This window comes from Pteropus medius, unplaced genomic scaffold (assembly GCF_902729225.1).
Source record: "Pteropus medius unplaced genomic scaffold, Ma_sr-lr_union100, whole genome shotgun sequence".
Lineage (NCBI taxonomy): Eukaryota > Metazoa > Chordata > Mammalia > Chiroptera > Pteropodidae > Pteropus > Pteropus medius.
In genome coordinates, this window is record NW_024356249.1 from 9,189,124 (window position 1) to 9,215,123 (window position 26,000).

At 44.0% G+C, this 26,000-nt stretch overlaps 1 protein-coding gene across 2 annotated transcripts; it reads right to left on the bottom strand.

The window, feature by feature from the left end:
- Positions 1–2,594: 2,594 nt before the first annotated feature.
- On the bottom strand, positions 2,595–23,735 carry CPA4 (carboxypeptidase A4). Of its 2 annotated transcripts, XM_039861066.1 has the most exons (11): positions 23,640–23,735; positions 18,237–18,318; positions 17,627–17,761; positions 16,454–16,552; positions 13,690–13,791; positions 12,333–12,437; positions 11,479–11,589; positions 10,317–10,407; positions 8,723–8,922; positions 7,552–7,636; positions 2,735–2,922 (listed from the first exon to the last, which is right to left on the bottom strand). In XM_039861066.1, exons 1-11 carry the CDS (start codon positions 23,705–23,707, stop codon positions 2,735–2,737), a joined length of 1,266 nt encoding a protein of 421 aa, XP_039717000.1. In that variant the 5' UTR covers positions 23,708–23,735. The 2 variants fall into 2 exon arrangements, with proteins under 2 accessions (XP_039717001.1, XP_039717000.1); XM_039861067.1 differs by lacking the exon at positions 16,454–16,552 and having other exon boundaries at positions 2,595–2,922; positions 23,640–23,726.
- Between the last annotated feature and the right edge of the window lie 2,265 nt (positions 23,736–26,000).

Consider the following 26,000-nt stretch of genomic DNA (forward strand, 5'->3'; position numbering starts at 1 on the left):
CAGGAAAAGGGAGGTCTGGCATTTCTTCTACGTCTTGCTTCCTTTTTCGTACAGTTTGATCAAAATTTGTATGTATTCCTTGAAAGTATGTATATATTTTTTTCGGTTATTTGGAACTTTCTAGAAAAGAAATCATACAAATTTTGTTTTGACTGTTGTATAATATTTCAGTATATGAAAATACCATAGTTTATTGACCCATTCTCTCACTGGTGGACTTTTGAGTCATTTTCAGGTTTTTGCTATTATGAACAGTGTTGCTATGAACATTCTCATGTATCTTGTTGTATATGTGCAAGAATTTGGGAGATTTATGCCTGGGGTGGAGTAGCTGGATACTAAGGTAAGGACTTTAAAAGATAATGACGAACCGTTTTCCAAAGTGGTTTTACTAACTCACATGCTCACCAGTAATGTATGTGAGAGCTCTATCATCCTCATCCTCTCCAACTTTTTTGATTTTTGTAAATCGAAGGAGTATAAAATGGCATCTCACTGCAGTCTTGATTCGTATGTCCTTCGTCACTAATCATCTCTTCATATGTTTATCAGACATACCTGTTTCTTCTTATGTGACATGCTTGCTCTTATCTTTTGTCCATTTTTCTACTGGGTTATTTTTTTTTTATTATTGATCTGTAGGATTTTTTTATACGTGCTTTGTCTGTTGTGTATATTTTGAATATTGTGACTATCTTCTCCTAATTTGTAACTTTTCTCACTTTCTTTATGGTGTCTTTTAATGAACAGAGGTTCTTAATTTTATTATTTTCACAGGTATTCTTTTTATGTCTTTTTATATCTTAAGAAATTTTTCCTTTAGAGAATTTAAAGGACAATCTCAGTCTTGAGGAGGAGAGTGAGGCACAAATGAAGCCAGGTTACAGGTGTCACAGGGCAAACATTGTCGTGCCTACTGAGGGACTGTCTGGTCCCAGGCAGCCCTGACCAGGCAGCACGCACACCCAGCTGCCCCGCTGGCAGGTGTGTTTTGGTTATGGAATTGGATATGTCGTGCTATTAGAGCTGGATACCATTAAAAATTCTAATCATAGACTGTAATTAACTTTTCTTGCTCTGATGCCCCGCTCACTAAACAACCTTCTGATTATAATTTGGCTTCCCATGTATCTTGCCTACAGGGAGAGAATGTACTGTTCAGGCTGACGTGAGGATCCAATCCACTAAACAGTTACATGCCATGATGTAAATTAATAAATTCATATTCTGGTTTTATCATCTGCCTCATCTGAGCTCTGTAAGCGTGAGTCAGCATCCCCGAGTCTAATCAACATGGACACTGAGAATATCAGGCTTCTGAGCTGAAAAACTAAGAACTAGACCCAGGACCAGAGCAAAATCACCAAGGTAGCACTGCCCTGGAGGCCCCTTGGCCTCATGGAGAAGGTCTTCTTACATGTCATGCGATACGAACAGAAATTAAAATTAACTTTTAATGTTATAAAGCGCTGCATATTCAAAACCATGGCTTGGTTCTATTCAGGTGAAGGCAAAGAACAGGAGACAATCATAAGACTTGTATTGAATATTTATTGGCTTATGAGCACACACCAGATGCTGCACAAATCCTAGGCAGAAGGATAAGATTTACAGACATGTTTGAAATAAGAAAAAAAAAAGGGGAGTGCAGATGGTACGTGCTAAGGAAGGATGGAACAAGGGGAGCCTGACCGATAAATCCTTGTTCCACCTAAGTACTCACTGTCCAGGGTACAAAATGGAAGATGACAACTTAAATCTGCCCCCCAACAAAACCACAAACAAATAAATAAAAAAACGAAAAGCAAAAAAACAGGGGAGGGAAGCACAAAGTACACCAGAACACAAATGGGGATGTGCCAGGGCAGTGAGATGATCTGGGCCAGAGGAGTGATTTAGGACCGTTAGGGCGAGGGCAAGATCTTTGAAGTAAGTTCAAAAGGCAAAATGGAGGTGAGCCCGTTAGGACAGATGGGGATAATTTAGCAATCCTACTATTAGATCATCATTTCATCCAGGGTTTCTGGGTGAGCAGTACGAATAGTGACACAGATGCCCTTCTGAGATCCCAGTTACACTGAATAATAAAGGGAAGAACATGATCGGAACTGTAGTATCTGGGATTTTTTGGCGCGGTGATGACAAGTGATCCTCTACTTTGTATTCAGGCCAAAACCAAACAAAAACAAAAAGGAAAGGGGGGCGAGCTATTCTGATAACCCTGCAGAATTTGTTTTTCAAAGAAAAATACGTTCCAAAAGGAATGAGATAAGTTAAAGGAAGTTCCGCATCATCTTTGAGACCTATTGCATTATTTCCCACAACGCCTTCTTTAGGGTCCCCATGAGAGCAAGGGCACTAGCCTGGCTAGACTGGACGAGGCTAGAGAACCATCTCCGATATCGTACTGTTCTAAAAATGAGGTACAGACATACGGCCCAGTAAGAGGTGATCCTAAATTTGGCCTGCCCAACCAGCCACGTGGCAGGAAAGGCATACAAGGGGCTTGGCGAAATAGCAGGACCAAAATATGGCAGGTGATAGAAGCGCCTCTCTCAGGAGCACCACCGGAATACCCGAACTTCAAGAAGCGGGGCTGGAGAGGGCCTGACCTGTGTTTTCCACGAAGCCAGAGGGATATGACTCAAACGTGAAGGAACAAGAGCTCCCTTTAAGAGTGGCTTCAGTGTGTCTACATACATGAGGATAGTGTAGACAGAACGGGGCTCCTCATCTAGTAAAGGTGGTCCTGCACGTGCTCCATGATAGTCTTCAGCCCCAGCCAGGTCTCCTCCGCAGTGGGGATGATCTGGTTGGATGGCAGGAGGAAGCCATAGTGCCCAGTATCTCTCAACTCAAAAGTGAACGCATACTTGATGCCATTATCATATGCCCAGTCGATGCTGCTCCCGCTAGCTTGATCTGCAAGTCAGAAGAGAAAACATCTTTGAAGCCTAGTTCCTTTCAGCATTAGCTGGGAAGGGGCCAGGGGTTCTGCCTGCCTGTGGTTCCTTAGGGATCCTGAGTTCTTTATGCAAGTCATCAGGCCTATGACACATAAACGCTGGCCTGCTCCGTACATCTCAGGCTGTCCTACACCATGAGGGTCTTCACTAGTCTCAATGAAGAGATTCCCACCTTGTGACTAACTCTCTCTGTAGTCCTCTGCAACCTACTTGAAACCAATCTCTGCAGAAACACAGTATGGTAGACAGACTCCAAGATAACCCCAATAATCCTTGTCCCCTAGTATTCATGTCCTTGTGGAGTGCCCCCCCTACGTTGAATAAGGCCTACTTGACATGTATAATTAACAAGAGACTACAGAAATGAAGGCGTGTGACTTCTAGGGCTAGGTCACAAATGATACTGTGGCTTCCACCTTGCTCTCTCTTGCATCACTCACTCTGGGCAAAGCCAGCTGTCACGTTATGAGGACAATCAAGCAGCCCTATAAAGACATCCACATGGTGAAGAGCTGAGGCCTCCTACCAACAGCCAGTACTCCCTCGCCAGGCATCCGAGGGAGCCACTGGGGACACAGACCCTCCAACCCAGTCAAGCAGTTAGGTGACTGCAAACTGGGAAGATACCTTGACTACAGCCTCCTGAGAGCTCCTGAGCCAGGGCCACCACTTAGTGACCCAGCTAAGCCACTCTTGAATTCCGGACCCACAGAAACCATTTAAGAAAATAAATGTTGATTGTTTTAAGCTGCTAAGTTTTAGGATAACTTGCTTTTTACATAGCAAGAGGTAATCGATACAAAGAGAGAAAGCAGCATGGCCCTTGGAGTTTCCCTTTGCCAAAAGGCGGGGGAAAGGCAAGGGGCCTGTTTTTCTGCTTCTTCCCAAACTCTGCTAGAGTAGAGACTGGGTAAGAGTGCAAAGCGTAGATGATCCTGAACAATGCAATAATGATGTCAGTAGGAGCTATCATTATTGCTACCATGAGCCAGACATTATACTGGAAATTTTACATTTATGATTTCATTTACTCTTTCAAAACTCAATGAGGGTAGGTATTGTTGTCCTGCCATCTATATTTCCTTAGATAAACTGCACATCCGGGCTCAGAATGTGGAATTTATCAAAGGAAATATAGATGAAAAATGGCAAAGGTGGAATTTAAACCTAGGTCCACCTGATGACAAAATCCATGTATTCTTCAACCGATTTCCAGTCCATTTGGTATATTACACGCCAGCTCAATGAAAATATGGGTCTTTCTGTTTTTTTCATTGTTCCTGAAGGTTATTTCTTATAATACTATTTGTGATTTTTTTCTAGAGATGCTGGTTCCAGTGAGATTACCTGCTTCTCAACTCCCTTACACTCTGAACTTTTCGTGTGGTTCTCATAGCCTTTCTCTACCTTGAGAAAATGTTAAATAAAAAACAGACAGTGGCACCATAGGTTTCCAGAGGTTATATATACAGCAAGCTCAAGTATTTCAGAACACATTTAAAATTCCGAAAGGAGGCAAGAAGGCTTCCACTGAACAAAATGTTCAAGTTCATGAACTTCACTTTATTGGGTCCCTGCTCAAAGTCTATTTATTCTTTTTTTTTTTTAACACAAATAGGAACATATCATTTACACTATTCTGCACACTGTGTTTTTAAATTAACATTTGAAGGTTATTGCCTTCACATATAGATCCACCTCATTGACTGAGGGCCGCATAGTGTCTCACTGACGAATGAACCAAATGTGTTTTTATCCAGCACTCTACTGATGGACATTTAGATGTTTACCAGTCTTTCGTGACTATAAAAAATGCTGTTGCAAACATTCGAATACTCACAATCTGATGAGCCAACCCAGCTCAAAGAACTTGTTCCCAAGCCCCCAGCAGCTCAAAATCAGTAAGAGGAAGGGGAAGGGTTGCTCACTACAGTCAGTTAGCCCGAAAGCAGTACAGTCTGACCAGAGGAAGGAGACATAAAACTCTAAAAAGCAGACACGAGAATTAAAGAAGCAAAAAAGGCCAGTGCTGTTTAGCACAGAGATTAAATAGTTTAATATGGCACAGTGGGCCTTCAGGATGTAACAACTGACATCCAACAGGCCACGCAGTCATAAAGACAGGAGCTTAAATCTCTTCTACGCACTCTGCTTTAAAAGACAGGAATGTGCAGAATCCATTTTAGAATAATTTTCATCTAAAATGGTCAACCTACAAAAAGGTCTAGCCCTTGAAGGGACAAGCATCAACTATTTATTCTAGATTCCATAACCCATGGAGTTGGAGTGTTATCATACAACAAATAATTACATTTTTGGAAAGCAAGGGAGGGTTGACAAAGCCTACAAAGAAAATTGAAGATGGGCTCTTGAAAGAGGTAGGAAAATATTATGTCTCCTGGACAACACTCAAAAGAGCCTTCCTCCTCTTCTGTTGGAGGAATCTGATAAGTTTGTCTTGATTTTGACACAGCTTATGTTGAGGAGAAGAACATGTTTGATGTGGGAGGAGAAGGCCGTTCTTTAAACTGGTGTTTGACAGCCAACAGATATATGAAAAGATGCTCAACTTCACTAGCTATTAGGGAAACGCAAATCAAAACCACAATGAGGTACCACCTCACACCTGTTAGAATGGCAATTGTCAACAAGACAAGTAATAACTAGTGCTGGAGAGGTTGTGGGGAAAAAGGAATCCTCATACTCTGCTGGTGGGAATGTAAACTGGTACAGAACCTATGGAAAATAGTATGGAGATTCCTCAAAAAATTAAGACTAGAATAGCATAATCCCTCTTCTGGCTATCTATGCAAAAAAACCTAAAAACATTTATTTGTAAAGATGTATGCACCCCTATTTCTTTGCAGCATTAGTCATGGTGGCCAAGACATGGAAACAACTGAATTTCCTTTGATAGATGATTAGATACAGATGTGGTATATATATAGAGTGGAATATTACTCAGCCATAGATAAGATGAAATACTGCCTTTTGCAACAACACGGATAGATCTTGAGATGACTGTGCTAAGCAAAATAAGCGAGACAGAAAAAGTTGAGAGCCATATGATTTCCCTCAAATGTGGAATATAAAACTGAAAGCAACAAACGAAACAAACAAAAAAACTTATAGACACAGACAACAGCTTAGTGGTTACTGGAGGGAGGGAGAGGGGAGAGGCGGAAAGGGTAAAGGGGGTCAAATATATGGTGACTTAAGGAGATTTGACTTTGGTGGTGAACACACAATGCAGTATACAGATAATGTATTATAGAATTGTATGCCGGAAACCTATACAATTTTATTAACCAATATCACCCCAATAAAATAGAAAAAAATTAAACTGGTGTTTGACCTAAAAGCCAGGATCCTGGTGACCCGCAGAGCTTTTGAGAGGACCTTCCCAGAGGACTTCTGCCAAGTCTCTTTAGCTCTTTTTGGTCGGGGACTCAGTTATGACTAATTAAGCAGAGGGTGAAGAAACTCTCCTGATGTGTTTGTTCTCTGAGGAATTCCCATTTAACAACACTAATAATAATAAACCATGAATAACTAATAGATTGTTGTTGCAATTAGTAACACAAACACCAACATCACGCTAACTGCTTCAGCATGGCAGCTGAATCAGAGCATGGAGGAGGAACCAGGAGGTGGGGTGGAGCATCTTCCCAGAAGAGGACGACTGAAGGGAGCAGCTAAATGAGACAGGCAGGATGGGAGTGTGAGTTGCAGTATAGTAGAGGGGAAAAACACAGTATCAGTAAGTCTGCAGGACCTCTGAGGGTAGATCAACTGTTGGAAAATTTTTTACAGAAGAGGCACTAGCTTAAAAGGCAGCAGAGCTGTGTGCCCCACGTTTGTATTTACATTTCCCATTTAGAGCTGAGGTCCTGGGGAATGATCATTTTCTTCAATTTTTAAATTTAAAGATCAGACTGACAGAATACAGGAACTGGAAAGGTCTCAGCAGGAATAGAGCGAATTGCTCAGATGAAATACTTCACCGAGAAACCAAAACAAAGGTATTTCCTCAAAATAAGGTGGAAGTTGTGAATGATGAGGCTCAAGACCATCTTCAGGTTTGGGGTCTTAGTAGAATTCTGTTTTGTTTTTGTTTTTTTTCTTTTTTTGGCTTGATGCCAAACATTGCCCCGCCAGCCCCCTAACCCAGCTCCCAGCTCTAACGTGTTCATTTCCAACAGCAAGGGGAGGGAGTCTCGCCCACCCCACTACCACCACCTCAGTCTGCCAATCCAAAGGTGGGTTTTGAAAAGTGGAATGATGAGCTTTCTAACACATGATGTCGGAATCTTTAATGGAAGATAAGGAACACAGACTCTACCGATGCTGACAGGACTTAACGCATCATGGACACATGATAAATAGCATGACCATGGTGGTGATGTTGATGAAGGTGACTGCCTGCAACAGCTATTCCTGCACAGGTGTGACATACCTTTGGTCTGTTACTAACAACAAAAACAATCAGACTGAAGCGTAGTAACTTGCAGCTCTTCTCCTGCTCCATTTCAAGTTCCCTCTCAAAGCCTTTTCTAAATAACGAATAAATACAGTGAGTACTTACAGACAGTGGTGAAGATAGAACCCACATGGTACTGAGTGCCCGACAGGGAAGCCAGAGCTTCGGCCGCACGTCTGGCCACCTCGTCCTGGGGTAGGGGGGAATTGGCAGAGTGAGAATGGGGCCTGCAGCTGACATTCCTCAGCCATTCTGCACTGCAATGGTTTGAGAGAGTCTCGGCCCCTAACCCGATTTTCTCTTCTGTCCTCTTCTTCTTTCCCATCCAACTGAAGCCGAGGCCTGACCACAAACTGAGGGGAACGGCATGGTTCCTCCAACTCCTCCTCCCACCACCCCCCAGCCCAGTTTTTACTTCCAGAGACCGGTGGAAGATGACGAATATGTGCTCTGAAAGCATGCGTGTCACACACTCAAACCGGAGGAGCTGCAGCCAAGCTCTCCGAAGATCCGGAGCGCTGCTCGCCAGCCCGCTAGGAATCTGGTAAAGGCACTACCATCTTCACCAACGCCAAGGGAAGGGGCATCACATTCGTGAACACAAGGGAAGGCCATGTGTGTTCAAGAGAGAAAACCTTCTAAGAGTTGGGCATTTCCAGAGTGGAGGTGGAGGCTACCATATACAGAGGTGTCCTATGCAAAGTGTCTACCTGAGACCAGAGTCCCGTCCACACCTAGCCGTGAGCCCTGCATCTCTCAGGAGGTTTATGGGCTAGCTGTGGCCCTGGGAAGAGGGGCACGGTCAAGCCAACCAGCACATAGGGAGATGCTTGCTGTCACTCTACAGATGCCAGCCTAGCTCTAGTCAGTCCACTCTTAGTGCCTGCTCACAGGTGACACAGAGCACCCCTAAGCTGTGGCCTACATCCTACTTAAACACTACTTTAATTGGAGTGATGCACACCTCCCCGTCGCCCAACACAATGTCACCCTCAGCTCTTGACAAGCAGTGGGTCTGCCACACGTCTTGGTCAGAGAAATAAATGAGAAGGAAAGGCAGGGGTCAGGTGTAATTCTTGGAATGCACAGCAAACACAGAAATAAGGACACTGTCTTTTTCCTTTTCCCAACAGGCTGGATAGCACATCCCAAAGGTCAGGGAGAGAAGACTGGGCCCTTAATGAAACAAGCCTAGGTTCCTGGACTTTCCCTATAAAACTTTAGAACCAGCTTGGCAGCAGGCCTGGGGCCAGATGGGAGGCAGCCTGTCACTCACCAGTTCATCAGCATCCGAGGCCTTTTTGTTCGTATACCCATACGGATACATCAGCAGCTGTGAGTAGCTATGCAGGTCAATGAAGCATTTGAAATTCCCATGCTCTTGAATGAAATCTACCACCGATTTCACCTCCACTTCCGAATTGGCATGTGGTCCATGGTACACTTCAGAGCAAGGATTGTCACTGGCTCCCTTTGCTGTGGTGGGTGGCCCAAACAGAAAACATTAATCCATAGGCTAAGAAAACAGAAATGAAGAACCCTCAACCCAGAAGAGGGGCAGAAGGTAGTGGCAATGGGCATGCCACTACTAGATGCCCCTAAGAACCTGGTCCAGGTGTGTGTATTGAGGGGAGGGCGCAGAAGTGGAAAGTTGGGGTGTTGGATCTGCCACAACTGAAGAGGAAAACTGGCAGGACTCCTTCAAAAGGGTAGAGTTGACCTTGTATTGTATCACTAACAGTTGTCATAAATAATTAATATCATACTTGACAATGAGATGTAATTAATAAGTACTCTAGATAATTCATATGAATACCAATTAATAATGAAAATGACTCCATCTATTCTGGTGTCAACTCATTCTCTTGGTTCGAATCTTAATGGCCAAGCACTGCCAAAAATAATCTATTGTTGCGGCTAAAATCTCTTGATTATTTGACAGGTGTTTAGAAATATTGTCTTCAATATTACTTCACAGTATAGCTCCCTGAGGTGTCTGGTGTGTATGTGAAACCACCCCAGCTGTGGAATATCCGACCCAACTTTGATGTCCTCGGTCCCACATTTGTATCGGCTCCTTTCCCACAGTGACATTATTTTCACCCCAACGGCTAATGTGGTATTTCTATGCAAGTAAAAGAAGTACATTTAGAACAAAACATCAGTACAGCTGTGGAACAGTGAAAGAGAATTATTTGGATTGGAATTGCAAGGTAAGTTTAGATCCTAACTCTTAACCATTGTCTCTGAGCTTCGATCGTCTCATTACAGATAATAAAATTCACTCTCTAGGTCAGAAGAATAAATAATATATGGGAAAGCACCTGACATACAGTTGGCATTATTGTGGGGATGATTTTTAAATAGTGGGAACTTAGAACCCAGGTCTCAGTAATTCTCATTCTCTTTCCATGACATCTAAGAGCCACGGAGAGTATTTACACACCTAAGGGCAACCTGCTGGCATTCAGTTCTTAGGACAAGATCTTGCCTGTCACAGTAATGGTGCTAACTGCTCTCTTCTGAGTTGCCACCAGGAGCCCTTGCACCCACCCAGTGACTTGTCCAGGACAAGCTGGGGTGCTCAGGGTATAAGGAAGAGGCATGGATCTGTGTATCTAAGACTAGGATGGCTTTTAAAATGTTAGCGTTCTCTAAGAAGGACAGAAATTGCTGAGTCACTCCTTTTCAAAATTAGAAAAGAAAAAAAATTATTTAAATAACGAGACACGGAGTTGTAAGGGATTCACCCAAGTCTCTTGGTGCATCAGCAGTGGAGCCAGCCTGGGAATGGCTCTCTACCAGCCCTGATCCCTGCGGGCCAGGCAACCCAGAGGTAGCAGGATTTGAAAACCATCTCCACAACCTACCTGCAAAACCAGCATTCCAGTTTCTATTTGGATCAACACCAATGCAGGGACTTCCAGGATTTAGGGACCGTGTCTTCCTCCAAAGTCGGTTCTAAAAAATCCACCAAGGAAGGAACAAACATCCAGAGATGGTCAGGGCACAAGAGAGGTGAAAGTTTTCTTTGGAGGCCAGTGATGGAGATGGATACCATGGATGGGGTGAGCTGCTCTCAGTTCTGCCTGAAGGATCATTGGGGTGCTCGTCCTCTCAGCCCAGAGAGAGGAGGCTTAGCCCTTCTGGCTCTAAGAGAAGGACTCTCTCAAAATGCCCTGATGAGAACTTTATAATGCCAAGAACCAGGCCAATACCACCAGAACCCAGTGAATAAGTTTTGGCTTTGGTAAAAGTGGGACAAACGAACATTATGCACCTGAATGATCACTGATGGGATAAGAAGTGCACGACTATCATATTCTTACCTAAAACATTAACCTGAATCCAAACAAGCCTCTAGATCTGACCACCAGTGCACAGGAAATATGCAGATAAGAGAACAAATTAAATGGCACAACAAAGAAGCCATCAGCCGAATTCAGAATATGAGACATTCTACAGGACAATTTACTTGTCTTCAACAAATGAATGACATTTTTAAAATATGTGTGTGAGGGTAACTGTTATAGAATAAAAAAGCCTGCAGAGCCATAAACAATCACATAAAGATACAGATCTTTTTGGATCCTGATTTCAACAAATTGACTTAAAGAGCTTCCACTACTTTTTAAAGGTTATAGTGGTGTGGTGTTTGTTTCTTCATTTTAATTACATCAGCTAGAGATACATATTAAAGAAGTTTTGGGTGAAATAACCTGACGTCTGGGATTTGCTTTAAAATACGTCAGAAAAAGATGTGTGGGAGGGAAAGAAATGAAAAGAAGATTGGTAAAGTGTTAATAATTGTTCAAGAACCATGATAGGGAGTTCATTAGACTGTTCTCTCTAAGAAAAAATATTCCCTGGTGATTCTCAGCTCAGAGAATGACTGGAAAATGAGACCCCAAGGAAGCTCAGAACATGCACATTTGTAAAAGTTTTCTCCAAGGTCATAGAACTATTTAGTGGCAAAGGAAGGAATTCAACAAACAAGTCTCAACTCCAAGCAGCCCATTTGGTATTACTCACTTGAGTGTGCGTGTATACATATCCATCAGGATTGGCCACAGGCAACAAGAAAATATCCATTTTCTCCAAGATGGAGGTGATGGCTGGATCCTTCCCGTAATCAGATACAATCTAAGCAGAGACAACGAGTTTGTCAGCTATGCCATTTCAGGCTGGAGTGTTAGGTCTAAGCCCATGTACCTCCCCCAGAAGCCCAGGTCCTGGAACAGCATCCACCCTCTGCAGCCTCCCTGCCACCATCAGAGACACAGCTCTCTGCAAAGCCCTGGGAGCACTTGAAAACCTGAGGGAACATGGCTGCATGATGACATCAACAGTAATGAGTCCTGAGCTGCCTGGTTTGTTCATTCCTTCCAGGGGGTGGGAACAGGGGAGGGGAGAGCCACACATCATAACAGTTATTAGGAATCTGAGCCCCCATGCCAGGGGTAGGGAAGAGGAATCCAATACACGCACCACCCCTTCCCCCCCGCCCAGCACTGGCTTAAAGCAGGCTTTCCAGAGGGATATGGAGACTGCATGAGTTCCCCGAGGGCCTGGGGGCTCATAAGGGATGGAAGGCAAAATTCATCTGAGTTTTGATGCTGACGAGGCTCTGCTCCCTTTCTGCTGGGCTATGCGTCAGCGTTTCAGGGCCACCTCTACGGCTCATTGTCATAAATGCACTTCGTCATTTAGCCACAGTGGCTTGACCAAGGGACTCTGACCTTTTGCTTCTCCGAAATGAAAGGCCCCCAGCCTACTGTGCCTGTGCAGAGCACCTTTCCACTTCATTCCCTGGGCTCAGCCTCGTGGGAGGCTGCAGGGGCACCCCAGGCCCACCAGAATTCTCGCCTAATACCAGGCGACATGACCTTCCTCGCGGTCCAGATCGCCGTGGCCTGTGAGACCCACTCCCGAGAATGGATTCCCGCATTCAGCCAAATGGCCGGCCGGTGACTGCCTTTTCCACTGCTGAACTGTGGAAGGAAAAAGAGACCAGAAAATGACCCTGCGGCCCCCAGTGCTGCTCACTTTTCCTCTCCCCAGATCGCCCCTATTCATTTAATCCATTTAAGACAATTCAGAAACCAAATGTTCCTGAGGGCGCCATCTATTTATCGGGTTTATCCGTGACCAGGGAGCTTAATTGGTTGGCTGCCGGGCAGCTTGAGCTGTTCCAGGGTTGGAAGCAAATGGGAAGGGGAAACAATTGCTATTGTGAATGATAATGCCAGTGTGATTAGAGATAATATTATGTCTCTTGAAAAACCTCAAATGGTATCCCAACAGAGAGAGACCAGAGTGCATGAACCAGCCTGTTCTAGTTGATGCAATAAACGAATTCAGTTTTAAAAAAAGGAAGAGGGGGTTCACTACAGCTCTTTGTAAATGGCATTAAATGGATTCTGGCTCCTGACTTTTAGTGGAGGTTTGGCGGAGGGGCCTCGGTCACAGCTTGGTGCTAATGAAGCCAGGGTCTCTATCAGATTGGCAAATAATCTAAATTTATGAAGATTATTTTAGAGCAAGCAGCTCAGTAGCAGGTCTCCTCCCACTGGTAATTTAACCACTGCCATGAGCCCGGGTTCTTTAGTGCTTATATGAAGATAAGCGTTCGACAAATACGTAGCATCATCAGTTATACTACGGTTCATATCTCCAAATGCCCCTTTATTCATTTGACTGGATTATTTATGTAATTTATGTCACTACCATAAATTCTCTACCTCCTTTGCCAATATAGACCTGAATCTGTTAAAAATATCTGGAAATTAAGCTTTGTGCAGCCAAGGACCATAGGCTGGGCTTAAAATTACATCAGCTCCAAAATTAGTTTCCTAGATTGCTTTTCTAATAAGTACCCCTAAAAGCAGGATAGACTTTGTAGAACTATTCCAATTTGTCTTGCTATTTACAGAAGGTGGGCATAAAGGCAAAAGACTATGGCCTATCTGAGAGCTTTCTGGAATGCTAACCATCCCCCACTCGCCCCGCACGCACTTCCTTAATCCTGCTTTTCGGTCAAAACTTGGAACGGGATGTGTGAGTAGGGGACCTTCTGACAGACCAAATTCGAACCCTGGTAAATGTCTCCGCACCTCAAGCTCCTCCCTGAAGTCAAGGAGGCCTTAAAAAGCTGTCCCCAACAGAATTCTGATAGCCGGGTCTTGGACACAAGGAACCAGGAGCCCCTGTCCAGTCAGGCTCTTCAAAGAGCACGGGCCTTACCTTCAGCACATACATGGACCGGTTTTCAAACGAATGTCCAATCTTCACCCTGCTCACCAAATCAGGAAAATCTCCGGCGATGCTGTCCATCTCACGGTAAATCTGAAACATGAAAAAGTGAACTCAGGGGCATTTTTAAAATCTGTTCAGCTCTGGGTAGGTATCTGTGAACTTTATGTTGCTGAGTTTAATGATTTCTTCCAGCCCCCTAACCTTGAGGTTGACAATATGATCAGCATGGAATGCTTATTCTTGAAGAGCTATCTAAAGGGTCCTTTTCTACAGTTTTCTAGAGAATAACACATTTTATCTATCCACATAATTATAGTCCACTAAGTGTGGCCCTCTGCACCATACTAGACTGGAAAATTAGCAACAGACTCATTTAGCCAAGGTTCTTGAAACAGTGCTCTCCAAACTTTTTTGATCTCTTTCTCCAACAGTTAAAAAAAAAACCAGCATGCACTATGTATGTGTGTGTGTATATATACATATCATCACACAAATATATTATGTACATTATAAAACAAAAAGATAGAAATAAAATGGCTGCATTAATAATAAATATAAATATACACAGAAACATAAATAGAAGTTGTAATAGTCTCTTCCTCCTTCCCAGGCGACCATCTTGCTTATACCCTGCAATACAGTAGCCCACTTTGGAGATAATTCCTCTAAAGTCTTTAAGAGAACAAGTAAAGAGCTGTCATGAATCAAGGCTACGAATGCTTCCATTTGCTTTCAGTTAAAAGAAGAAAGTTTGATTTCAAATAGAGTTCATCTATCTTTTGCTCAAACCTTTTGAGGGTCAAAAGAAGGAAATAAACAAATTTACATTTAGACCTTCAAACTGGAAGGAGTTTTCCAGAAGAGAAAAATGGGCAATCAATATATAGAATAAAATCAAGCTTAAAGGGTTTATCAGAGTTGCAGTCAACAAGGCAGACAGAAGCAAGAAACCATCTTCCAAATATATAGGCAAGCCAGACAAAATGATTCACGGCCAAGTTAAAATCCAAAACAAGGGGATACTGCAGATGCCAGAAGGGAAGAGGGAACTAGCTAGCAGAGTAGAGGGCAGAAGATGGAAGCCAGGACCAGATATCTGCCTTAGGTGCTGAGGGTTTACAGCAAACCAAGGGCAGGAGTAGAGGGTGCAGGACTCAGCGTGGGGCAAGAAGCTGGAACCTGAGAGCTAGGAATTGTCAATTGAGCCATGAGGAGGGCCCAGAAACTCTACCCACTGACCCTAGAAAGTGGAGCAAAAGCCGGATGCCTGCCTTGAGTCATGAGAGGAAAGAGAGTCACCCAGGAAATGTTAAAACACAAAGCTGAGTCCAGATGAGGGTCCAAAATCACACTGCCAACATCAGGGGAAAACTCATCTGAGAAACCAACAAAAATAACAGAGACCACAACAACACACAAAAAGGGTCTGATACTAGAAAGCCTGGCAAAGACAACGTGAAATTCCCACGAGAGACCTAAGAAGCCTGAGCTGTTGTAGGATATGAGCTCTTAAAAGCTGTTTTTAGAAAGAACTGAATATGATCAAGCCAGGAGGGAGATGGTACACAGATCCACAGCAAAAGGCCTCACAGGGAACAAAAGATAGCTGTAAACCAGATGGCAATGGCACCGAAAGCCAGAACATGAAAGCCAAAAGCCGGTGGATATGAGAGTGAGGTTCCCACAGCAGGCAGGTAAGGGGATGGTTTCCGGGGTCTTGGGTGACATTTGCAACTGGTTAGCTCAGCTGGGGAGTGCCTGGTGTTAATGAAGTTGACGTCATGGGTTTGACCCCTGTTTGGCCCCCCGAGCTTCACTTTTGTCCATGGCCCTGGTCTGAACTACTAACTCTACCCAGCTGTTTTGCAGATGTGTGTCAGTGGCCACAATGGAGATCAAGGGGCAGTGCAGTTGGAAGTGCACGTAATAAACAAAGCTACTGACAGCCATGGGAAAGAAGTGGAACTAGCCTTTGAAATAATCTCTCATCCAGAAGGAAAACAACTCCAAGTGTATGCCTCATGAAAAGCATGCCAGGAACACCATCTTTAGACATAAAGAACAATGTGTGTTGAGTATAGGAAGGAGAATAGCAATTAAGATTTGAGGCGTATTCCTAAACTAGCAGTTTCCAGACTAACGAAAAAGACATTGAGGGACAGAAGAGAACTGTATTGTACGTGATGCAATTCTGTTCTATTAGTTCTCTCTTGATTCCTCAAGTTCCAATATCACATTAAATTATTCTGCTCCAAGTTTTTCATTTGAAGGATTGGCTTACCTTGAAAGTCAGTCATCTGTATAAAGCGGTTTCTAACTAAACACAGCACCAAAATGCATTATGGCACAAATATACATTATAAGTAGTCATAATAAATGAGTGGAAATACTTAGTTAACCTTGAAATAACCACTTGTCTACTTACCTGGAATAAGTAACATTTTAACCTGGGTGTAAGAAGGCTGAATTACAAGCACTGGAAATGATTGCATTTATTTAATGGCTTCCTTTAAGGGGTTGCTTGAGAAGAGCATACATGTGGGAGAAAATATCCAGTCTGTGTTTCACTATGCTCTTAGGTGTGGTGGGAGTTAAACAATCCAAGAATTAGAAAGGAATCCGAGTGTACACATTTTAGCCCCTCAGTGAAAGGATATTATGCTAGGGACTGATGCCCGCTGGAAGTAAGGAACGAGGTTACAAAATCCAGGAGGCCGATGATCTTGATCTTAACCTGTTCGGAAACACTTACAGCTTCCAAGGAATGATAGGCCCCATAGTTGAAGTTATTACTGCTCCGTTCTTGCCCTTCATTGTGTTGCATTTCTTCATCTTCTTTATCTAAAAGGGCCTAAAACATACACGGCAACATTGGGAAGTGGTCCGTCGGAGGTGGAGGTTCATGTTACTTCCCCCATATCTAGGCACATCAACCAGCCAAGATGGCGGCACCCTTGGCACACATATCAAACAGTACAAATGTCAAGGTGTAAATGAGGGTCAGATTCCTTCCACATATCTATAAAGTCGTACTCCTTGGCGCCCAACGTACATCACCCCATCCAAAACCCGCTTACTCCCTGGAAGCAACATATGTGCTATTTGGTTATTCTATACTATGAATTCTCTAGACATCAGCCTGCATCTGGTATCCAGTGCCTCTGAAATACACAGCTTGGGAAACCATTCAGAAACAAAGAAATTCTTATAACCACTCATACTTTGAAGGTTCCTGGCAGATGTCTATGACATGTGAGGATGATTAATAAGCTCACAGCTGCTCACGCCATCAGGAAACTCCCGGGCCAAATCACCAATTAGTCTATAACCCACCTCGGTAAAAAAGAGAGCGTGAGCCAGACACCGTTCTGCTGTTCAAATGCAGGTCGTGAGATGGTGGCTGGCTTGGGTGGTGATGTTCCCTCTGCTGGGGGCTGTTGGTGATATTCTCCCTTTCTCAAAGGATGCTTTTTATAACCGGTCTACAACCTCCACCCCTCCTCTATTCTTCAAATAAGAAAAGGGAGAGCGACTTAATACTTGTGGGCATCTCTGACACACCAGGCACTGTAAGACATTTTACATACACTTAATCACCTACTCTTTTCAATAAATCATATGAAGTACATATCACTATTACCATTTTACTGATGAAGAAACAGAGGCTCAAGGGGTTAAAAGTTCGTCCAAAGTCACATAGCTTATAGTTAGCAAAATCAGGATTTGGATCCAGATCTATCTGGTCCCTACCCGCTGTATGCCTTTTCTATTACAACCTGCTCTAACAAATCATTGAACTTTACTTCCATATACCTCAATGTCTTCATCTGGAAAATGGAGGATAGACCAGAACTTAGAAATGTCTCAGGTCCACACCTGTTGCTTTGCCCTGTGCAAGAGCAGTGAGGGGCCTTGGCCTACCCACCTGTAGGTCTTCAATTATCACTGAGTACTCTAAGCCCTGGGACTTCAGGAAGAATTTGACTGGTTGCAGACTGACAGATGGGACCAGGACATCCACAGGAAGACCGAAGGTAGAGGAAGATTTCCAGACATTGAGCTGAAGAGAACAGAAATAAAACCAGGTTAAAGGACAGTTCAGGTAAAAAGCACAATGAGCTCACTTTTCTAGAACAACTGCCAAAAGCCAAGGTGATCCCTGAGGATCTGGGTTCTGCCCAAGGGCAAACTTTGCCCATTTCACAATTTTTTCTGGTCAGGCCTGCCCAGCAGGCAATACCCAGCAATGCCCAAGAAATAAAAAGTCAACGGCAGAGAGAGAGAGATGGAGCTCACTGCTGAGGCTGCCTGTCTCCCAGAACAGCACTGCTATGATCTATAGCACTTTTCCCCCAAAAACCCTCTCAACCACGGACAGGCATGTTGAAAAAAAACGAAAAAGGAAAAAAAAAAGGGAAAGGCACGTTGACCAGTACAGGGTTACACACAAAAACTCTTCAGCGATAACGCCAGTATGCAAGTCTTTTCCCACCAAAGTTAGAAGATCCCCAGGGGGACTGGAAAGAACCAGGTACCTTAAAGTTGTCTGAATTCACTACCTGATTTAGTTTGCTGATCTCGTCTCCATTTCTGACGTTAATCCTAAACACTTGGTCCCTGGAGGGGAAAAAAAAAAAAAAAGCAAAAGATAATGGTGAGCTTTCGGCTGGCAAATAAACCCCAAGCCTCCTATCCCAGACATAACTGGGCTGAATGAGAGGAAACGGTCTAGTCTTTGGTTATAATGTATAGCCATTAAAAACAAGACTACGTGGCAAATATGAAAAAGTGCTTATGGTATAACTTTAAAGGAAATATTAAGTGAAAGAGCAGGACACAAAATTGTATGTATGCCATGATCACAAGTATGGAAAAAGCAGATGCACTGGAAGAAAAACAGACAACGGAAATACAGCAAATGCTGACAGTGCTTATGTTCGGGTCGTGGGATTATGGATGACTGACTTTTTTTCCCTTGTATCTGTTTTCTGTAATGTGGTCATATTACTTTATAATGAAAAACATATATACTTCGCAGAAAGGAATGTTCCTGAGTTACACGCAAAGCTAACTCAAGACATAAAGAAGCACTTCTTCACTGTCAGGGGCTAGAACTGAAACTCTGGCCCAAGGTCCGTCCTGGAAAGAGCTGGAAAAGAGAACAGACTCTCCGTCCTTGAAGGGTTAGCTATTTTCCTCTTAGCAAAAGGGGAGAGGCTGGGTGCTCTTTTGATCTCATCCAGCTCCAGAACCCTATAAAAATTTGAATTATGATAAGGGCCAAGGTGCTGAGGCTAAATTTGGGATTCAGTCTGCCCAAGGGGTCCCAGAGAGGGCCAGAGGGAGCCGGCCAGTCTCGAGCCCCCCTTTGTTATTTGTCCTGCACTCGCTTCGTATACACTATTTAGCATCCCCGGCAGCGGCAGGGGTAGAGGCCCCCGAAGTCCTGTGTGTGGGTGGGAGAAGGCCGAGCCTGAAAAGCTGCCTTTGTGCTTTCAGTCGGCTCAAGTAGCCAGGGGAGCCATTAAGCCGTTGCTAGGTGACAGCCCGAATGAATCCGCACTCGACGCTGTCACATGCGTCATCCCTTTGACACGAATGAATGCAGGAAGAGCTGCTGGAGAGGGCTGTGGGCTGAAGGACCTGTTGACAGAGAAAATGGCTCTGTCACAGGGAACTAAACGTGCAGCCTCACGTTGCAGATCAGCATCTCCTCATTAGAAAACCAGCTCAATCCGGATGGACTCTCAGGGTGTAACTTTGTTCTGAGAGGTTTTGGGGGATCTCTGAGGGATCTAGTCCAGACCCAAGGAGGCAAGAGCCACTGAAGACTTGTTCTCATCGCAGGTGGCAGGTCTGGAGGAAATGCCCGTCCCAAAGGTTCATTTTCTCCCAGCTCGTCTGGTCTCCACGGGGTCGTGGAAAGTGGGCAGCTGACTGTATCCATGGTGCCCCTGGGGCCGCAGTGGAGAAGCACTAGCCAGGCAGGCCCCAGTCTGAACTCAACAGGCTTGCCAGGAGTTGGACCGCAGCCTCGGGAAGATGGGGAGTCAAACCGCCATTTCCCGAACACAGGCCGGCAGCCTCACACAAAAAGGGAAGGGTTTAAAACAGAAGGGAAATCCTTACTCCTGGCTGAGCACCAGGGTGCATCTGCCAAATTCATGCTCTGTCACAACCCGCCCCCAACACGCCAGGAAAAAAAAAAAAAAACGTCTTAGAAGCGGTGTTCTAGAAAGCGCCTATGCACTGATACTGGCCAAATTAGGCATTTGTAAAATACAGCACTGACAAGAGCAATCACAAAGAAGCAGGGGAGGAGAAAAAAATAGGAAGAGAAAAAAGAGGAATATAAGAATAAAGAGCTCTCAGGAGTATGAAAATCATGTTGCACATTCACATTCATTTTACTTTTCCCAAAGTAGTAACCTCACAAGAGAACTTCCATACTCCTGAGCACAGTCCACGACAGTGGAACACGGTGAATGTCACTGGCCGTGAGGATAATTAAATTCACAGCCCACTTCATCATGCCCTAATCAGCCCAGCTACAGAGGTTAGATAGACAGCTGTAGCATTCAGAAAAGCAGTGTGGAAGATGTGGACCAAAAAAAGGGCTCTGTAATAAATCCAGCCAAAAATCACCTCTCAGGGTGATCCGATCATAAATGCCTAACTGAGCAGGACATGGTAGGTCGTCAGGTCCCAGGCCTATAAAAGGTTTACCTTCTGCCTTAAGCAAAGCCCTTCCATTGTTCTCGTGCATCTAGGTTAACATACCTTTGAAATGCCTCTTTTTCAGACCCTGATTCAAGGGGGGAGGACATGATCTTTTTAACTATCCGGTAACCCCCACCTTCACGTAACCTTCTTTACCTTCCCTCCTTAACTCCAAATGTACAAAAGAAACTGCAAAATGTCATTCTGTGAAGCACGTCGTCTGTTTGGCTCAAATAAACTCTTATAAATACAGTTGTTCTCTACAGGTTTGGACGTTTTTACATCCACAAAGGGTTGGTGTAGGGTCCAGTCCTTCCTCATCTGTCTCTCCCCCACCTCTCCCTCCTGTACCCTCTTGACTCAATGAAATCCCAAATTCACCATGCTTTGCCCTTCTAAGCCTTTGCTTATGCTGTTCCCTCGGCCTGGACACCTATCCCTTTTCCTTAGTTGCCTGGCAATCTCCCACCCAGACTTTAGGAACAACTCCCATTGCCCATGAGGTTTTCTCTACCCAGAGGAGGCAAAATTAGCGACAGTCTTCAGGCAGTGCTAAAATTGGGGAGGGGGAGTTGTCGAACATTATTCTCATGAACGTAAGTCCATCAAAACCTGGAAGCAAAGTGTCGGTGGCTGAACACAACCTGTCTTCACCATCTGGAAATCCATGCAAAGACCTTAAGCTTGTTCTGACGAAAGATTGGCCTGGGAGGGGAAATACGATGGGATTTGCAGATTGCCACGCTCACCGCTCCTAGTCCACAAAGGTGTTCATATAGCTCTTCTTAACTCTGGCCCTCTCCAATACCCAGGGCTGTCCAGCTGCTGCCTATGCAATAGTTGGTGATGCCCCTTACTCTCTCACACTTGCCCCATGTCCTGGACAGTCAATAGTCATCTTGGCGCTGAGTTCCCTCCCTCTTGTACCATGTGGGAGGCCTAGTGGCCTGGTCTTTGCACCCTTCTCCCCTGCATCCCCAGCCAGGCTTAGCAGCCACCACAAATACTGAGAGATGATTTCACAGAACTCTTAAATGCCTGCCAGCTACTGCTGGTGCTACAACCAGTTCTGCAACTACTTCCTGTTCTCTGCCTGCCCTACACCTCTAGGCATCTTGGCCACTGTCCCATCCTTAAGATGGCTGAAGACCAGGGCAGAAGACACTTAGCAGAGTGAGAGAGACTGGGATGTAGGTGAGTCAGATGGAAGCAATGGAGACAGGAGTGGGGAATTTGAGGGGAAATCATCATCTTCATCTCCATCAGCACTGTACCCCCTCCAAGCTGACCTGTGTCTTGGCTCCCCAGCCTCTCAAATGCCAGAATCCAGCTTCCCCTCACTCTAAAAATTTACCTTCTGGGACACATCTATAGACCCCAGGAAGGATTCGACCACCTTTGCTGGGTTCCCTGATATGGGATGAGACCAGATTTGAGGGTGAAGATGACACTAATGGTTAAAACCATCTGTAATTAGCCCAGGCACACAGCCCTTCTGTGTACACTCCTGTGGCGAGCGCTCCAGGGCTCAGGCAAGCTGTCTCAACCCAGATGCCTGCTGCATTATAAGACAAGTCTGTATCCTGAGAAATAAAGATTTGCCAGCCATGTGGATAGCTGCAGTGGGAGCCTGACAGCTGCATGTGTCAGCCCACACAGCAGCGAGCGCAGTTATTACACACCGACTGCCGAGCTGCCTGTGGAAAAATCGCCTTCCCTGGCCACCTGCTACGCCTAACTCCTTTGAGCTATTTGGCAGTCGAGACCAGGTGTGAACAGACGTCATCACCAGGAAAACTACTCAGCCTCATGTAAGCACAGTCGTTCTCCCTTATCCGCGGTTTTGCTTTCCGTGGTTTCAGTAACCTGAGGTCAATGAGGTGAAAAATATTAAATGAAAATTTTCAGAAATAAACAATTCCTAAGTTTTAAATTACACACCATTCTGAGTACCTCATTTCATCGCCTCACGTAGGCACTGTACCATCTCATAAGAAGGGTGAGACCAGTACAATAAGATATTTAGCGAGAGAGAGAGAGACCACATTCACGTAACTTTAATTATAGTATACTGTTATAACTATTCTATTTTATTATTAGTTATTATCGTTAATCGCTTCCTGTGCCAGATTTATAAATTAAATTTTATCATAAGGAAAAAAAACTAGTATATACAGAGCTCCACTGGGGTCTTGGTTCCCCTCTCCAGTGGTTCCCCTGCAGATAAGGGGGAACCACTATAATTACCTCCATAAACAACCCCAAAGTCCCCTTAACCAGATAGTATAATAGAGAATAAACCGATGGATACAGATAGATCAGTGAGATGTAGGATTCTATCTGGAGATTACCTTGTGCTACAGCAAAAACATATGGGTTTTGCATTCAGCGTTCTAGCTCCCCTGCTTACCAGCTAAGTGGCCCTGGATGGGTTTCTTAACCTTTCTAAGGCTTAGTTTTTTCATGTTTAAATTAAGGAAAATAACACGACCGCCTGGTAGAATTGTTGTGTGATCCAAAAGATAATGCGCACAAAAGCTTTTTGCAAATAGCAAAGCATCATGCAGTAATGAGTTATTAGAGTTCAATCTTCTGGCAGGGTACCATGGCGTCTTTTATCTTGCCGACCTCCCGAATGTCCTCTCCTTATCAACCCACAGAGCATTCTGTGTGGAGCACGCAGAGCATGTGTGTACACAGGTGTACAGGTGTCCCCTTGCGTGTCAACTTTCATAGCTGTGGCTAGGCAAGACCTATCAAGTCTCCATGTCCCAGACATTGATGAGAAAGCACCAGCACTACTAAGCCTGCAACGTTAATGGAGAAGTGAAACCAAAAAGCCTAAGACTCAGGTTTTCCTGTAAGCACGACAGACATTTGAAACAATTTCTGGTAATTCTCGGTCATTGTAAATACAGAAGAAAGTAGGAGATACCTGGAACGGACCTTACAAGTAAGAACTAGGAAGAAGAATTGGCAGGAGATTAGGGAACTGGGGAGTGGCTGCGGAGACCACCTGCCCCTGATTTCACAGGTAAAATCAAGCCTGAGAGAAATAATTTGTCCAGGCTGACATGGGGCAGAGCTGGGACAGGATCCCAGGCCTTCCTTCCCAGTGCCACACTGCTTGAAGTACAATCAGCCATTCATTTCCAAATTCATTTGACTCTCATTATCACTGAACTAAACAAGTAATAATAAGTCCACAAGGAACTTACCCCAAAAACTTTTCTCGGCCACAGATGCTGGGCCCAATAAGGACCCCAAAGAGCAGTATCCACTTCATGTCCCAAGGGTATCAGTCACACAATCGCTGAGTCAAGCTGTATTTATAAGGAGTCTGCGGCAGACTCATGTCCTCAAAAATGCTAGTGCAATTCCCAAGCAGCTTTGCAACTCTGTTGATAGACAGGCGGGCCCCTGACCATGCCTCTTCCATTCCTTTTGAGTGATAAAGGCCAAGCCTCCCATATTATAAGATCAAGAACTTGCTCCTCAGGCTGGAAAACTCCGTGCCAAAGGTATCATATTGCTCAACACTGTATTTAAATAATGTTTTTTGAGTAAATAGGAAAGTCCCACAGTGCTGGATAAAATTATACTAATAGGAGAGGCCAGATTGTAAACCTAAGATAGAATTACCTCTAGAGTAAAATCAAAGAAAAAAAAAAAATGAAGACTATCAGAGAAACTCCAAGCCAGCTCCAAGACCACACACTTGACAAACCCTGTCAGAGAATTCACCAGAGCAGGTCAAAATGATGACAGTTTGTGGCCTCTGTCATAAATCTGACACATAATTCTTATGACTCCAGTAAAAAAGTAGAAATATAAGAGGTAAAAGGTACATGAAAAATGTGTTAATCTGAAGAAATGATCAGTTCTCCTTAGGGTCTGAGCTAAAGGTAAAGCTTAATAGTATTATCAATAATAAGACTTTATGTTTTCTAGGCTCTGAGTCTAATTTCTTGTCCACCAAATCACGGCGGAATAAATGGAAGACACTCGTGCTCTCCATGAGTTCTTCATGGGCTCTGAGGCCTTTGAGTCTGTCCGGGACCCCTAAATCTCATGAGCCTCCCCTATCCTACTATCCCCACAGTCTGCACTCTTTCTGCACTTGCTCAAGGGGAGCAGATGCAACCAAGGGTCACGACTGGGAGTGTTAAAGAAAAATTATTCTGACATTTGATAAAACTGTAAGGAAGACTTTATTCAAGGTTATTGCAATAGGGGGCATGTAATAAGCGAGTATAGTTGTTTTCAATTCCAAATACAGTAAAGATAACAGAGTGAGGGGTCAGTGGATGGAAAATTGCTAAAAGGAGACATGGGTGGAGGGCAGTTCTTGTTTACCTGGCCTACCAAGATTCTTGCTTGCCAATGATAGGGACATTAAAAGTGGAGGATGAGAACTTGATCAGATATCAAGGATTAGGGGGTGCTTACTTAGCAAGATTCTTTGCCAAGACTGGCTTAGACAGGGCCTAGGGACAAGTTCAGTGGTAAAAAAGACTCAGAGAAGCCTGTCTAAGATTTGGTCAAGGACAGTCTTTGCCGAGAGCTGTGGGCCTGGGGTCTCTATCAGGACCCTTTTGTCCTTCCCACACTGAAACTGAACTCTTATGTTCTGCCTGATCCGGTCCGTCACAAAGGCTGAGCTCTCCTTCACCACAATAGATTTCAGCTTTGAAATTAGTAACAAGAGGAGAGGAGACCTGAACCTGCAAGAAATGCGAGCTAAAGAATCTAGTACCCAGAATTCTAGGCAGGCTGAAATTCACCTCCCACCCTTTTCTGCCAGAAAAAAACATCAACATGAAGAAAATCTAAACCCTTAATCGAAGTGAATGTCTAAAGAGAAATTATATGGAATCTAAGACTTGATGAGGCAACCAGGAAGGAGTACCATTGGTTTGGGACCCTATCAGATTTTATAACGCAGCACACCAGAAACGGAAAAGCAAAGGGAACAGTGCAACCAAAGGATACTGCATCTACATAATGCCTGGAACTATGTAGTTGCTTAATTAGTATTTATTGAGTAAACGAACATAAAAATCCCTTTCTAACACTAAAATGATACTCTATTAAGATGAAGCAGCTGACACATGCCACAACGTGGACAAACCTCAAAAACGTTTTGCTATGTAAAATAAACCAGTCACAAAAGGACAAATACTACGATTCCATTTATGTGTGGTACCTAGAATGGACAAATTCATAGAGACAGAAAGTAGAGATTCTCAGGACTGGAGGGAGGGAGAACGGGGAGTTATTGTTCAAGGGGTACACAGTTTCCATCCAAGATGATGAAATAGTTCTGGACATGGATGGTGGTGATAATCGCACATTGAATTGTACACTTAAAAATGGTTAAAATGGTAAATATGTATATTTTACCAGAATTGGTTTAAAATATTGGGAGGATGTTGGGAGCATTTTACTAAACAATGGATTAAAAAAAAAAGACGAAGGGGTACAGCTCAGTGGCTTGCTATGTTTTAAGGCAACAAAAATGGAAGAAATAATCCTCCTAAATCGGGATTAGGAAAAGGAATACTTGCCACCCAATTTCG